This window comes from Octopus bimaculoides, chromosome 13 (assembly GCF_046866305.1).
Source record: "Octopus bimaculoides isolate indiv1 chromosome 13, ASM4686630v1, whole genome shotgun sequence".
NCBI lineage: Eukaryota > Metazoa > Mollusca > Cephalopoda > Octopoda > Octopodidae > Octopus > Octopus bimaculoides.
Window position 1 is genome coordinate 46,849,543 of NC_142940.1, and position 17,500 is coordinate 46,867,042.

The 17,500-nt window shown below is 33.8% G+C and overlaps 1 protein-coding gene across 1 annotated transcript in view; it reads left to right on the plus strand.

Annotated features, from left to right (window-relative positions):
- LOC106869702 (uncharacterized) overlaps positions 1–17,500 on the plus strand; it is an 878,940-nt gene that overhangs the window by 772,559 nt on the left and 88,881 nt on the right. The window contains exons 8-10 of the mRNA XM_052972461.2: positions 3,224–3,284; positions 7,302–7,391; positions 15,794–15,944. Coding sequence (XP_052828421.1) covers positions 3,224–3,284; positions 7,302–7,391; positions 15,794–15,944 — 302 coding nt within the window. The remainder of the gene's footprint in view (positions 1–3,223; positions 3,285–7,301; positions 7,392–15,793; positions 15,945–17,500) is intronic.

Here is a 17,500-nt window from a genome sequence, read left to right on the forward strand (position 1 = left end):
AAACGATATCAGAAGGATTAGAGAATCCAGTAATAGGAACCTAGTAAATGCAGATAATAAAAAAATAAATATAATAAAAAATAAAAACAAAAAGTAATATAACTGGTGGTAATAATAATTATAAGGATATAGTGGAACGTAATATCATTGACTTTAGTTAGATAATGGATACGTGTTTGGATAACAATAAGAGTGAAAACTATTATGAAACTACAGACGATAATGTAAGGTAGATAACTGGGCCCAAATCAGACTTATTTGAACTAATTGAACTGGGTGAAGCGTATAACACACTCGCTTCAACATATAGCGAAACTAGTAATGTCCATAGGGTAATAAATAGTGATATTTGCGAAGTACCTAATACTTCTGCCAGTAGCAAATATAGGGTTAATATCAATACGCATCATCGTAACTCAGGCAACACATAAGTTCCGCTTGAAGGACAATGCCTCAGAGACAACATAGTTTATAGCTGTACACTAATGGCTGGTGATATTACACTAATGGCTAGTTATTATGTAGAACCATGTTCTACGGAATTTAAGCAATGATTGCGTCACCTACCGCCTTAGTTCAAAGATAGGGATAAAATGAATTATACATGCTTGAATAGACATATCTGGTCTTTAAAGTATAAGAACACTAAATATGATATTAAATGGACAATAATTAGTAGAGTTTCACTATATGATACTGGGAACACGAAATGTAACTTAAGCCTGGAAGAAATATTCCATATCTTTAGCTCTAATTACAGGTTATTTAACCATATTAGGTTGTTCGGGAAAAAATGGCCGATTTTAAAAATGAACCTATATTCTTGGAAAATCGATTTTATTCAAAGGTTTAATTATTCAAAATATGATCCCTGAGCAACTATGCATTTCTCCCATCGATTAACAAGGTCAGCTATGCCTCTTCGATAAAAATCCAAAAGTTTAATGCCAAGAAATCCTTGAATTTGACCTCGGTTTTGGAACGGAAGGTTTTGTTGCCTTAAAAATTTGTCTCGATATTTGGAAAAGTGGTAGTTGATGGGTAAAAGACTATGGAAGGTGTGGTAAAGTATTGTATCCCAACTTCATGGGCTTCTGCAGCTTCATGCTGGAAACGTGTGGTCGAGCGCTGTCATGGAACAGAATTGGACCACATCTAATTTTGATCAAGTAAACATGCATTTCTTCCAGTTGTTTATAACTAAACTTCCGATGTAATGCTCTGGTTAGCCTCCAGAAAGTTGTATTGTTTGTTTTCAAATGTTGACCATCAAGGGTGGATGGACGCCCTCTATCCTCTTGATTTTCAAGGATTTCATCCTCAATACGGAATCACTCAAACCACTGTTTTACCGTCCGATCACTAGTGGAACTTTCATCCCCAAGCTCTTTTGATATGTGTAGCTGTTTGAGAAGCATTATGTCCAAGCTTGAATTCATACCAAAAAAGGAAACACATTTATTATTATTATTTTTTTTTTTTTTCATGTTTGACGTCAAGGATTTCTACGCTTCAAAATTATATTCTGAAAAAAATCAATAAAACTTTATTAAAGACAGCACATCAATTATTAATCATGTAAAATTTCGTCTGAAACACTACAAAAATAACATCTTAGATCAAATTTGAAAAAATCTTTTCGAGAATTAAGGAATTTTAATAGAATATCGCGCTGGTAAAAGTACATGTAAATTAACCTAGTCAAGATCGTAGATTTACTCTAATTAGTTTTTAACAATTTCACATTAAAACTCATTTCTGTTTTATTCCCCTCTCTACTTCTTTTTCTTTTGATTCCTCTTATAAGGTTTATTCTATCTTCATTAAATGAGGTCGGTGAGGCGAATAGATCTTGACCTAGTTAAGGTTTCTTCTACTCCTAAGTATATAAAATAATCTATTCCCTTAGATTCTAAAATGTTAGTCTAAGTTTAAATAATACCAGAGGCTATAGATATGTCATGTTTTAAAGTAAATTCTACTATCATGAAACTCTACTACCATATACACTAAGTTTTTATGATTTACCTCCACTCAAATATACTTTAGGAAGGACTATATAACTCAATTTCTCTCTTCACTTCACCCTCCCGCTTCGGCACGATCTTGAACAAAGCTGTATGGGGATGTCCATCATGCTTTAATGTGCACTGCAGCTGAAGCAAAAGCACGCAGATGCTACATCAAAGTCCATTAAGACACTTATGCAGCAGAAACACGTGTGAGACATAATGTGAACTAAATGAGAATAATATTGTAATAAACAAGTTTCGAATATGTATATTTCTCTATTGGTTATGTCAAGATGGTTTTTTTATGTATTCTTCTTCCCACATAGATTTTAAATGTTGCCACAACAGTAAGTAATATGCCCATTCTGCTGGAGTTTTCAGTAAATTTTCTATATCTTTGTGCAGCTGTAGATTGCTCTGCATTTTTCATTTAATGTAATGCTGGCATTACTTAAATAAATGGAATAGCAGGAAACGTGCGTACTGCAATAACCTTTAACATCCGTGTTACTTTTTTTGATTTTTTATCACCTTGCTTTTGGGAATTGTTTGGATAATACCACACTATATTCCGGTGCCTAAACGTAGGTGCCACATTCAATTTTGAATCTAAATTATATACATATATATATATATATATATATATATATATATATATATATATATATACATATATATACATATATATATATATACAAAGAGAGAGGGAGGAAGAGAGAGATAGAAAACGTATATAAGTACAGACACACAAGCACGTATTATCCCTATTCTTTGTCGGACTTTTAATGTCGTAGTGAGAGAAGTAAGGGCAAAACTCATGAGTAGTTTTTAGGGTCTCACTCTCAGCTGAAACAATCGAAAGAAGTTCATACCTGCTTGAACTGCCCAAGGGTCATTGATGGTGGCGTTGTACCGCGTGATATTTTAACTCTACAAACTAACTCTACAAAGCAGAAAGGATCCTTCTGACGCATTTCAAAAATCAATTTCTGCCTAGCAAATTTCACTCATCAGTCTTTATTGTCCTTAGCCCATCCAAAATTATAATAGAAAATACTTCCTGGAGTTCAAGCACTGTGGAATCGTGTCACAGTGGAATCAAAGTAGTTTCCAACCATACCCCTGACAATGCAGACATGATTTAATCCATGTTTTTAAGCAGTTGTATAACATGTTCAATACATTTATTTATTTGCGTGTTTTATTGCCAGGGTCCAGTGTCTTTCGATGGTCCAGACCGCCAGAGTCTAGCAGTTATTCAACAATACCAAGGTAAGACTTGATAACACACACTCTTTCTCTCTCTCTCTCTCCCTCTTTTTTTAACTCTCCCTCTCTTTCTCTCTCTCTCTCTCTCTCTCTCTCTCTCTATCTATTTATCTATTTATTTATCTATCTGTTTCTATCTATTTATGTACTTCTTCCGCTTTTATGCCTCTCAGGCGTCGGCACTCATGGACCTCCACGCTAAAATCATGAATTTTCTGCAGTAATATGCAACAGTTACTTTTCCTTGTCTCCAGTCGGTTTACTTATATTTCACTCTGGTGATCTACTGTTCTACTAAACTTACAATTGAGGCATAAGGCTTTATTTAAGCCTTAAAGGATGTGACCTAGCCCGAGCTATAATAAAAGATACTTGCCCAAGATGCCGCCTAGTGAGACAGAACTCGAAACTGAGCTTTTTAACACTCTGTTATGATTGTACCTGCATGAGAAGCCGAAAGCTGGAATGAAATGAAATACTTAGTGTAAGAATGTTCCGCTACTTATAATTACTGTTAACAACTACATTTATATTTCAATTAATATGTAATTTCCTTCATTAAGATATAAGCACTGGTTTACTGCATAGGTGACTGATATTTCTAGCTGGTAGAATGACCTCGTAGAAGCTCTTCACTTTGGTTCTAACTAAACACTTTATATTGTGAATATCTCCAGATGTTTTTAGATTTCTGTCTGAACAAACACTCAAAGTACAATGAAAGAACTTGGAAAATAGTCTTTGAGTCATCATAAGGAATGTTTCTAGTAAAAGCGTTAAGTAAAACGATACAATGATGTGAACTAAAGGTGGCTATTTGCTGCTATTTGCTTGATGTGTAAGAAATAGCAGCCAATTTTCAGCCCCTCAAACAAGCCTATTGTCTTTAAAAATAACATAAAAAGTAAAAGGTCGACACAGTGGACTATGCACTTTGCTGGAAATTTGTCTATGCACTGGCCATATCTAGAATACAATTTATGATAAGGGTTATAGAATCTTAAAAACGCCGGCCAAAATGATTAGCGGCATTACGTCTATCTTTACGTACTGAGTTCAAATTCCACCGAGCGACTTTACCTTTCATTCTTTCCGTGCTGATAAAATGAAGTACCAGTCGAGCACTGGGGTCGAAGTAATCAACTAGCCACCTCCTGTTAAATTTCAGGCCTTGGGCGTATAGTAGAAAGCATTATAAGGGCTAAACACTAAACATCACAGCTGTCACCACCATCAACATTAACAGAACAACAAGAACAACACTCAAAGTTTAATCAGGTGAAATATCAGCAGTTGTATGTAAACTTAAGAGACATCTGACATTCTTTCATCCGTTTACTCAATCATATCCTCTTTCCAAAGGATGATTTTTTCCATGGGTTTTACAAGATATAATTACTTTTATAGCGCTAATGATTAATAAAATGAGATTCAATCATTGAAGAAACAAAGAGAATATAGATTATTAATTCATCAATATTAATTTACTGATTTCATTTCTTGAATTGAGGCCATGCAGCAGCATGTTTTGATTACATTAACTAACTTGCGTGTAGTAGGTTACATTAACCTCGGAACGATAAAATTAAAAAATTACCTTGGTTGTTTTAACATTACGACCTATCCCTTGACTGCTTTGACTGTATATAGCAAAGTTTACTTTGTTTCAAGTATTCGGGACACGTGTCCGGTTTGTCGATGGTAGTAGGAAAAAGTGGCTACACTGCAATCCCTAACTAAGGGGTAAAATAAGTGACAATTTAGTTTCAATTTAAGCTGACAACGTAAGGGAACATACCCACATCTGTAAGGGTTATCGACGGACACTCTATTGATTTTACCATCTATCCATCCTTAAAATAATAATTCTTTCTTGCAGAAGGTACAAAGTCTGAAATTTGCAGGGATGGGGCTAATCTATTACAACGAATCCATTGCGCAAATGGTGTTTATTTTATTGACTTCGAAAGAATGATAGGCAAAGTTGACGTCGGTCTTCGGTAGAATTTGAGTTCAGAATTTAAAGCTGGAAGAGTGGCGCTAACCACTGGATACGGTGTGTTTACGATTCTGCTAGCCCGCAACCTTTCTAAAGACAATAATGGTTTCGAATTTTGTTACAAGACCTGCAATTTTGAGGAGATGGGTTGTTGTTTACATCGGCCCAAGTACCACAGTACTACAGAGGTGCTTATTTTATCGATCTCTGAAAGATAAAAAAACAAAGTCGACCCCCGGCGAAATATGAAGTCAAAACGTAATAAGCCGGAAGAAATAACACTAAATATTTCGTCCGATGGTCTAACAATTCTGTCGGCACACTGCCATCCTTAAAACAATAATAGATTGATAATAGGTCAACTAAGAAAACAGTATTTTTTTTCTTTTTATGTATGTTGATATTTATTTAAAAAATATACACCATTTTTAAACAACAAAACTTAACTGCAATTAAGGAAATGTTAAGTTAACAAAAATTACATAAATAAATGATTCGATAGACTCGGTTTTCGGGTTGAAATGAAAATAATATTGCTTCAAATATTCACACCAGGGCAGTAATTTTAGTGGGAGTGGGGTTAAGTCGATTACATTCGATTACACCAATGCCAGTTGAAGGAATAAAGGAAAAGCTGACCGCGGCAGGAGGTAAATGCAAATGTACTCAGAGTGTAAAGACGCGGTAGAAATGCCGCAAAGCAATTTCTTCGATGCGCTAACCGTTTTGACAGCTCTTCGTCTTAATTATAATAATAGTAGGGGATTAGCCGATCCCATCGACCATAGTACCAGACTAGTTTTTATTTTATCTAATCGTTGAAATACGGAAGTCAAATTTGACCTGGGCACGAATTGAACCCAAAAGGTAAAGCGCAGTGAAAAATAGGCACTTGCGAATTAATCGTCCTTACTACCTTAATAACATTAATAGTACATTATGTTAATAATATTGACCTGCTGATAGCGACACTTGCTCATAGATGCCGATGTTTGATGTAGAGTTTATCATTCCGTATATTACTGGAATTTACAATTTTCCACATCAGAAGGGCAGCAAATGTTCATGCGCAATTTCAATGCAGAATATAGAAATTAAATTCTGCTAGATATTTAGTCTACGAGACAACTTCGTGCTCCATTTTACAATATCTCGATTATAATCTGCAACATTGGGACACAAATATATATTTCATATCTGATCGGCTTTCAGCTGTATTGTGTAATTGCATCAGTAATTACTATAGCAACATTATCAACAACAGCAACAACAACATTGGCATCATCAACGACAGTGATTGGCCAGTTGAATTCTCTTCCCTTTCATGATGGAATTTTAATCTGTTTATTGCTGTTTAAGTCCAGATTAACCTGGATTGAGAAGATTTACGATCAAAGACGTTCTTGCCGTGATCATCACCACATTGTGTATACGTATGATCAAATCATTCAATTTCTCTTTTCTTTTTAGACTGGGGGATATGATTTAAAATAAATTTTTTTCAGCCCAAAATATTGAGCCTCAAGGAAGTAAAAGAAAGCGGGCTAACAACTTCGGCTGACAGAAACCTCGAAAGTCTAATGTTCGTATACCAAAGAGAAGCAAGACCATAGTAGCCAGTTCCAGAGAACATCAGTTCAAGAGAAGAAGCTATTACAACAAGAGAATTTATATCTAACAGAAAGCTCAACAAAGAAACGATGCATTTGGGAAGAGAAACGGATGACAGGTTTAAAGAACTTCACAGAGTGCACAAAACCAACATTTTTCTCGAACATGCCGAGCAACACTTTTCTTGTACAGGCCGAGCAAATGCGTAACGTGAGCTGTATACATCACGTTAATAATATGGATTTCAACAAACTTATACATGCGTGTTACTTAAGACGTTCCACCTGTGATTATTCAATTGTTTTACCTATTCTATTTAAAATAGTACAATTTTATTCAGAAGAGAATTAGACACTATTTCTAGCAGATCGAGATAGGTTCATTCATTGTCTCTTTTGTTATCATTGCAGGTGGCAAAATGCAAGTTGTTGCACTGTACGAGCCAGACAACGAATCCTTAAACTTTAGCTGTGATGCATGTGTTCCGATTGTCTGGCGAGGTAAGACACTCAGATATTACATTGAATTACATTAGTCGACTTTGTAGTAGTCTTTAAAGTTGCAGGTGTTTTTGTTGGTTTTGTTGTTGTTGTTATTTTTATCGTAGTTGGTGCTGTTGTTATTGTTATTATCGATTCAGTTATGTAATAAATAGTAACACCGACCACGTGAAGTGATCGCCAGACAAAGGACGTCTTGGCGACGTTAGAGATTCTGCAGTATCTCTCTCAGAGAGAACATACACTTGAATTATTTCCTGTTGCCTACTTTTCTTATATAAGAAAGATATGTCGTCAACGTTAACACAGAGAAGCACAAATATTAATACAAGCAAACACGCGCGCGCACAAGCGTATTTTATGAATATGTGAATGTGCATACATATATATGTATATATATGTATGTATATATATACACATATGGAGAGAGAGAGAGAGAGAGAGAGAGAGATGCAAGCGCAGACATGGCCGTGTAGTCAAGAAAATTATTTTGCAACCACATGGTTTCAGGTTCAATCCCAAAGTGTTGCACCTTGAGCAAGTGTCTAATACAGTGTTTCGGCAAAAGATACCGATAGAAGAGGCACCAGGCATGAAATAATAAGCGTCGGGTTGTATTTGTCCAACTGAAGCCTTCAAGGCAGTGACTCCAGCATGCCGTACTCCAATGACTGCCACAATTAAAACAAAGAAAATGTATTTGCATATATATTGATAGATAGATAAACAGATAGATACCTAGATGGTTTGACTGGTTGATTGATTTATTTATTTATGGATTGATTGACTGATTGATTCAGTGATTGATTGATTGATTAATTGATTGATTGATTGGTTGATTGATTGTCAGTCAGCCAGACAGACAGACAGGTAGATATAGATATATATATATATATATATATATATATATATATATATATATATATATATATATAGATAGATAGATAGATAAATAGATAGATAGATAGATAGATAGATAGATAGATAGATAGATAGATAGATAGATAGATAGATAGATAGATAGATAGATAGATATGCATCTTTGAGAGAGAAACAAAGTGAGTCCTGATACACATACTTATTAGCATATACCACGTAAATATGAAGCATGCGCCGCAATTTACATGTCATCCGACTGTTTATTTACAAATCGATATGGATGAAGTCATATTCAGACATTCCGACAAGATTTAAATCTTATTCCAGGTCAATAATTTTTCTTTATCAACAGCAGTATTAAGTGGGTTCAATTCGTTGTGAAATTCACTAACATCTGCTCTACTGTTTCATTTAAACCGAGACAAAACTTTTGCGTCCAAATTATTACTTTTGATATTTCTATAAGAGTTACCTTATTCTAAAATGGTAGACTAATTCCATCTCTCATACCTTATCAAAATATGGAGGAAGGGACAGCCAGTAAGTACAAGTAAGGTTTCGGCCATCATCGACCCTTTGAGGAAATGGTCTTATCATTTTTCTTAACAAGCGTATTAAATTCATTGCTGCTCAGTAGGCTTCTTCGATGGTAATTATGAAGAGACAGGATATAAAATGAAGAATAACAATATAAACACATGAGTGTTGGAAGTGCCTTCATACTCTCGCGTATTTTCATATAAATATTTACGACGCAACTTAGTCTAGACTTGCAATTATTCAACCGTGGCATAGCATTCTTATGATATATTACGGTTGAATTAATATTGACAACTGCAAACAAAACTATTATAATATTCTATAAAATAAAATTTCCTTGTTTTTCTAGTGAAAAAAATAAACTTTGTTGTGAAGGAAGTATATCTGTTCGATTTATCCCGAGATTATTTTTTTGCCAAAATTCCTACCGTTTATTGAACCTCGGGTCCCCATGTCTGCATAGAACAGGATTAGAGATGATATGTCACTGATGACGTTGCGAGTGGTAAAAAAGGACTTTCTCAAACTTGGGTGATTGATTAATGAACTGAACGATTAATCATACAATCGCTTAGTTCAATAGTTTGCCAATCGACAAATAACAAAGAAGTGAAATAGAACCAGTGATTGCATTTATTATTGATATAATGACCCTCCAGTGATACAACAAAGTATTCTTAATTGACGAGTTCACATCGAGAGTGTTGCAAACCAAATACACAAAAAATACATATTCTACTGTTTAATAATCGGATTATCCCGTTTTCTGAGACAAATAAAACATTGGTTTCAAGAAGGGGACTTTTTCTTGTAGGAAATCAAGGGATATATTTAGAGCTGTTTTTGAAAATAATCGTTTTCATTTTACTTTTCTGTGTCACCATTAGAGATTTAAAATACCTTCTGAGTGTCCGAAATCAATACTTACATTATTTGATTATTGTTACAGTATTCGTGACATTTATCTTATCTTTAGAGAAGTATATGAAATATTGACTTATGTGTAAAGTCCCAGTAGTGACGGACAGCGTAAATGCTTCAGTCGTACGATATAGAAATCTACCAAGTTGTTTCTTGAGTTAGGAAGAGTAAATTGGATTTTATTTAACGGTATTTAAAAATTAATGAGGCATATATACTAGCAGTAGATCCCTTCTTCGACATCAACCGTGAAAAGTCACATTTTATATTCAATACATTTCACAGAAGATTCAACAATCCTGTTAATCTGCTCAAGTACCTTGGGGTATGAGAACCTATATTAGAAAATCTTTTAGAAACGGCATACATTCATACGTTTATACGTAACGGAAAGTGTGAGAATTTATGATTTTGTAATAAATATATATAAATACCGTTACAAATTATTTCACTGTAATAAAATTACTACGATGTAATTATTTTTAATATTTTTTCGGTTACATTAAATATAGTGACACTAAGTTAATTAAATATTAAATATATCTTTATACAAAAACTCACACACACACACATACACACATATTAAAATGTATAGCAAAAAATATATAAATATATATATATATATATATATATATATATTGATTGTACGTGTGTTCCTGTTTGTATTGTGTATACACATGTGAAATATATATTAAATATGTACACACATCTACACATGCACAGATACACCCACACACACACATACACACATACACACACATACACACACACTCACACACACACACTCACACACAAAATAATTATATCAACCAAAATATTTTTGAATTTTTTCCACCTATTTTTTAAGTTTTGTTCTTAGCAGCAAGATATGTAAGATGTTTACATTATGAGTGTTGCGAAGCTGAAGTATAGTAGACTCGGGAAAGTTCGGAGTGTTGCATGCATTTGTGTAATGCTTTGAACACCTGTCATATGTTCAATTCACAGATTATATGGTTACAATCCGCCGATCAATGTTCAGATTTATCCATACAAACAGTAATATTATTTAGGCTATCATTTATAGCTTTACCCATGTCGGGTCCTACCATATATATATTACACCACCGTCTACACTTACTTTTTTTTCTGCAAAATAGGGGTAGTTTATCCTGTTCAGGCTACATTATTAGCATGATCCTGCGATTGAGAATTTAAAATCATTTCTTTAACTTTCTAAGACATCTCAACGCTTCTAAAAGCAAGCTTCGTTTGTTTGTTTACGTTTATCGTAATTTGAATTTAATATATATATATATATATATATATATATATATATATATATATATATATATATATATATATATATATATATATATATATATATGTGTGTGTGTGTGTGTATATATGCACGCATTTATGTATTTATATGTGTATGTATGTATATATGTATGATTGTATACGCGTGTGTGTACGCGCGTGTATATAAGTGAAGGCGCTTGGTTTAGTGTTTAGGGTATTCGGTTTACGCTCGTAAGGTCCAAAGTTCGAATCCTAGCGTAAGGTCCAAAGTTCGAATCATTGTTGATATCTATAGGCTGACCCATACGTGAAAATGAAATTCGATGGATATAGACCATGTAGAAACCTGCTATGGAGGTTTTTTTTTTTCTAACTATCATGCTTATTACGCCAGATTATAATGCTGACAGTGCGCGTGTTTGTGGAATGCTCATTCACCTGCACGTTTATTCAGGTTCAGTTAATCGGATTGATCGAAATCCGAATTCTCACCCTCAAACAACGAAGATGCATCATTATCATGTGTACTCAAACACACACACACACACACACACACACACACTTACACACACACACACACACACACACACTTACACACACACACACACAATTACACACACACACTTAGTGTGTGAGTTGGAGAGAGCTAAAGCAAGCGTGACTGTAGCCTTGAAATTGATGGTTAACTTCCCTATTCTCTTAATCTGGCCCCAACTGACTATCATCTCTTCCCCAACGTGAAAAGACACTTGGCTGATAACCAGTATCACAGTGATGATGACGTTATATCTGCAGTTGATGTCACTTTTAACCACTATGATGAAAGTGTCTTCACTATCGGACCCAATAACTACAACGATGAAAGAAAGGGGAATGTGTTGAAAAATAAACCTCATTTGACATTCCATGAGAGTATCTTGGACAGATATGAACTATTCCGCCAACCCTCGTAGGTAGGCACAAAGTATCGCTCAGATAAATCTAAAACCAGGTGCTTCATCCACAACAGATAGCCTTGGTGTAGGAAGTCGGCTTTGATAACGCTCTTTGTCAAGAAACTATGGAAGTTACAAAGGCAGACTAACAAATGAATGCGTAATCAGTGTATCTTTAACATGGAATACAATTAGGCAAATAAGCCAAATGTAGTAGTTGTAACAGATGTAACTTTAGCTATAATTTTAGCTGTAATAGCTGTAACCCTAAATGCTATTCAATAAAGACCTATAGTATTGTAGGTACATGAAATAACGCTGTTTTTTTATGGATCTATAATAATACATGTTATTCCATGCACTTACTATAATATGGGGCTGTATTACATAATATACATGGCTACAGCCCCACATACGATTCATCAAAAAACTGAAAAAGAGCTGTAATGGTAAGGTTACACTTCATTCCTTTTTTTATTTGTATTTCCTGTAAATGCACTCATTTCCTATATTTTAGTTTGTTAGCCTCTTTACTTGTGTGTGTGTGTGTGTGTGTGTGTATGTGTGTGTGTGTGTGAGTGAGTGTGTATTGTGTGTATGATTATTGTGTATGTGCATGTGTGTGTTCATGTGTGTGCGCTTGTGTTCATATGTGTGCCTGTGTGTATTTTCGCGCACATATATGTAAATAGGGAGATAGATAGATAGATAGATAGATAGATAGATAGATAGATAAATCGTGAGAGACATTCATGCAAACAATCTGATAGATAGATAAATCTCTCGTATAGATTTATAAGTTGTGAGCTTAAATTTAATCAACTTCTCATATCGTTATGAAATATCGCCTCTGATTAAAGCATTTTACTACTTGAAGAAAATCATCCGCCCTCTGTGCTTTTAATTAGATTCAAAGACTAGAAATGTATTGAAAAGTTAGTCTCAAAGATGTTTTTCTTCAGCTCGTCTCTGTTCAATATGTAATATGCAATCATGTCAGCTGGACATGAACGATATTTAGTGTTACTTATAATTTACGATCGATGCAATCCGTATATTAACATCGACATTAATGGACAAACCATAAGACCTTGTTGTGTAAGTATACACAAATATATGCAAGTTTTTATTACATTTTTGTTTGTATATGAGTGCGTATGTGTATGTGGGACTATATTTATACAGGTCGACACAACACACACACACACACACACACACACACACACACACATACATATATATATATATATATATATATATATATATATATATATATATATATATATATATATATATATGCATGTATGTATGTATATCAATATTTCGTAAAGACATGGCGATATTAATAACCTGGTGTTATAACTCTATATCAGAGAAAAGCGTTAGTCGAACACATAACGTAATAAGAGATTAAATAACTGACAATGGAACAAGAAATTAAGTAATGAATCTCATTAGCTTAGCGCAGTTTCTGCTATAAGACGTAATGCCCTCATGGTTGAGTGCTTGTGTATCACGTTATAGCCTCATCGGAACTTCAAAAATGAAATCCAGTCTTATCTTATTTGGAAAAGCATTTCTATAAATGGAACATATCAAGAAGATAGAGAATGGAGTTTGAAAGAGAGCGCTTCATATGTTTATACATATATACATACACACACACATATATATATATATATATATATATATATATATATATATATATATATATATATATATATATATATATATATATATATATATATATATATGCATTTGTGGGTGTGTTCGTCTGTGTATGTGTATATGCATGTATGTGTATGTATGTATGTATGTATGTATGTGTGTCTGTATGTATGTCTAATCCACAACAGACTACAACAAACATAAAGGAAAAGAATATTTCTTCTACTCAAACAAATGTACTTTCATAAAGAATGATTCTTTGGTATTTGTAGATATATTTTACCCTAGACATTGCCAAGTATTGCGCTAGTACATATCTTTTCTGTAATTGTATCGCTTTGCAATCACATAGTTTCGGTTTCAATCTTACTAGCAGTGGCATGGCCTCTTCTACTATAGTCCCGGTGTGACCATCACCTTGCGTTGAATTTGGTAGATGGAAACTCTGTGGAAGGACGCGATATATATGTGTGTGTATATGTGTGTGAGTGTATATGTGTGTGTGTGTATATGTGTGTGTGTGTATATGTGTGTGTGTGTGTGTCGGTGTGTGTATATTTGTGTTTGTATATAGATCTCTCTATGTCTCTCATTTATTCCCCTCTTTCAGTCAAACCCAGGCTTTGAAACGAAATATTACCCCATATAATGAATAAATTTATCTATCCTCAAGCAATTCATATTATTAATCAATCATTCAATGAATAACTAACTAAATAAATAAATAAGTAAATAAATAAATAATATGCCTCTTTGGTATATTTATGCAATTATTTGCAATTTGATATGTTTTAATGAATTACAAATCAAAAACAACACCACGTTCACTTGAAGTGGATTTTTAAAGAGAGATGCGAGTTCTTAGGTCAGCATTCTGTAAACAATACAGTAAAATACAATTATAATTACAAATTATAAATTCAGTTTCCAAATTTTCATACTAAAGTATCCTCTACTCTCTCACCCACACTCACATGCAAACACACACACACACACCTTTCTTAAATGGATGTAACAAAAGGATTAATATAACTAATATCAAAATTATATTTTAAAACTGAACTGAAATACTTCGCGTTTGCAATTTTTCTGTTTATTTACTTATTTTAATTTTAATCAGTGATATCCGATATAGCAAATTTCCTTGGATTCGTTTCTCATTTCTAGATCCAGTCCATTAGTTAAAGATATTGTTAACAGAAATCAATATGTGAAATGCGATTTTATATAACGCTTCTCGTTGGTCTTAACCTTAATTTATAATGAAATTTTATACAGAACGGAAAGAATTCAAAGATTTAATCAACACTGACAACGACTGTAATACCATCGTTGTCATCTTCGTCGTAATGATGATTATCGTCGTAATGGTGATCACCGTCATCATCGTCTTCGTCGTTGTCTTCGTCATCATCATCATCATCAAACTGCGGATAAGAAACTATGGTTTATATGATCAAATTACAGACTTATTCAGTTGATCAAATTACTTTAAATCGATGACCGTATTAATTTTAGATAAGCTTGCACTCTCTCTCTCTCTCTCTCTCTCTCTCTCTCTCTCTCTCTCTCTCTCTCTCTCTCTCTCTCTCTCTCTCTCTCTCTCTCTCTTTCTTTCTCTCTCTAACACACATACATACACACACGTATGTATATAGATAGAAAAAGAAAGAGAGAAAGAGAGTGAAACAGATTTAGCGTATGCTATTATACTGGGTGGGTTTGTTTTGTATGCGTATGTCGATATTTATGTACAGGCATATATTTAATTGTATATATATACATACATACATACATACATACATATATATATTTATATACACTCCTATACATATAGATAGATAGATAGATAGATACAGACACACTTACATAATAATAATTTCTTACATTTGTCGCCTTCATGTTAATATCGACATATTTTTCTACTTTGCGAGAAACATTTCTCTGCATGCATGCATACATATATGTATGTATGTATGTATATATGCATGTATGCATGTATGTATGTATGTATGTATGCGTTCGTGCGTTTATATGTCTATATATTATATTTATAAACATACTTTATGTGTATGTATGTATTTGTCAGTTTATATGTATAGTGTATTTATAAATATATTTTATGCCTATGTATATTTACATCTATATTTATATGTATGTTTTTGCGTGCATTTCTAGGACGCCGTGTACCCTATGACAAGAATATAATTGTTATGAAATTAAAAGCTATACATCCCACAGCATTTTACACAGTATGTGCTCTGTGCATCGTTGGTGTTTCACTGGCTATATTCTTTCTGGCATTCAATTTGTACAATCGCAGCCTCAAGTAAGTAACATAATGAATGACTGTAGTTACATGTGTGTGTGTGTGCACATATGTGTAATATCTTCCTATATATCAACAATTATTTGTCTATATTTACAAGTGTTTTCAACTCCTATCGAAAATAGATAATAGTAATTGAAAATTATAGTGATGCTTCCTTCGCTAACCAGACGGTCATATAACAACATGGCTCAGACTCTTTAGTGAGACACAAACCTTTATGTGTAGATGTACATGATGTGACCCAGACTAAAAAATTGATGCAACACAACATGTTAAAAGGAGTCCCACCCATGAAGGACAGTAGCAGGATGGGTTGAAACGGCCGTTGTACAAAATAAAGATTAATACCAAATCTATCTTCTCATTACTTAAGAAGTTATTATTATCTCAACTAACGCTTCGGAATTCCTGAAGTAGATCCAACGGAAATATGCCCCAACTGCGGATGACACCAGGTTGCCCAAACTGTGCCAGAGCTCTACTCAACCTTTCAACATACTAATCGATATATACCCATTAGTCTATATATATATATTCTTTATTCCATATTTCGTTTACAGGTTTGATTTTTTTTTCCGATTGCTGCTCAACCTATTTGAAGGAGGAAAACAGATATATTTAATCCTATTGTTATATTTCTGTAGAGAATTATTGCCTTTATTTTAATTAACTAGGAAATTTATACTGAATCTAGCAAAATAACTAGTGTCTAGACCATAAAAAAAAGCAAGAAATTTTGATGTAAAATTTACGTTTTGATGACCTGATCCAGGAAGCTTGTATCATAGAACCACAGGCAGCCTCAGGTGATCTGGTACTAATCTCCGAATTGACATTTACCATAGGTGCGTCATGGGAATTCCAAACCTCTTACAATTTACACACCATGTAATATTTGAATCAAAACCCAATTTAGCATTTCTCTACTTTCCATACACGTCTTTCACCTTAACTATTTATTCATCACAGATGATTATATTTCGGGGTGGTCGTTTTTCCTTTTTTACGAAATAAACAAACGCACTGTATATTTGTTCTTCATTCGTTTATTACTGTTCTTATTTAAACTCATGTCCATTGTCCAGATTTCTTTCGTCACACGTCTGGGACCTATCCAGCGACACTTTCCTTCCTCGTGTAAGTTCCTGCTCCGCTTAGTCCATCCAATGGAGGTCACAGACGTGTAAAGAAAGATTTCCGATCAAAGGAGATGAGTTAAAATAAGAACGGTAATAAACGAGTGAAGAAGAAATATACAGTGTGTGGGTTTATTTGGCAAAAAAAAAATGATCATCCCAAGATATCTGTTTCAACACACAGTTTCACATCAGGAATAATGCAACACAAACTTATATACGTATTTATTTATCGCAAGTGATTAAATTTCCTTCGAAGTGTTGATTCATGTTCCGCATTCAGCCTTACAAAATCACCTCCTCATCCGCTGCCCATAACATTGTCACCATCTCCTCCTTCTCTTCTCTTTGTCGCTCCTCTCATTGATACTAATGTGTTTTACTTCTATTCCCCGTTAACCTCCTTTATCTACTAAC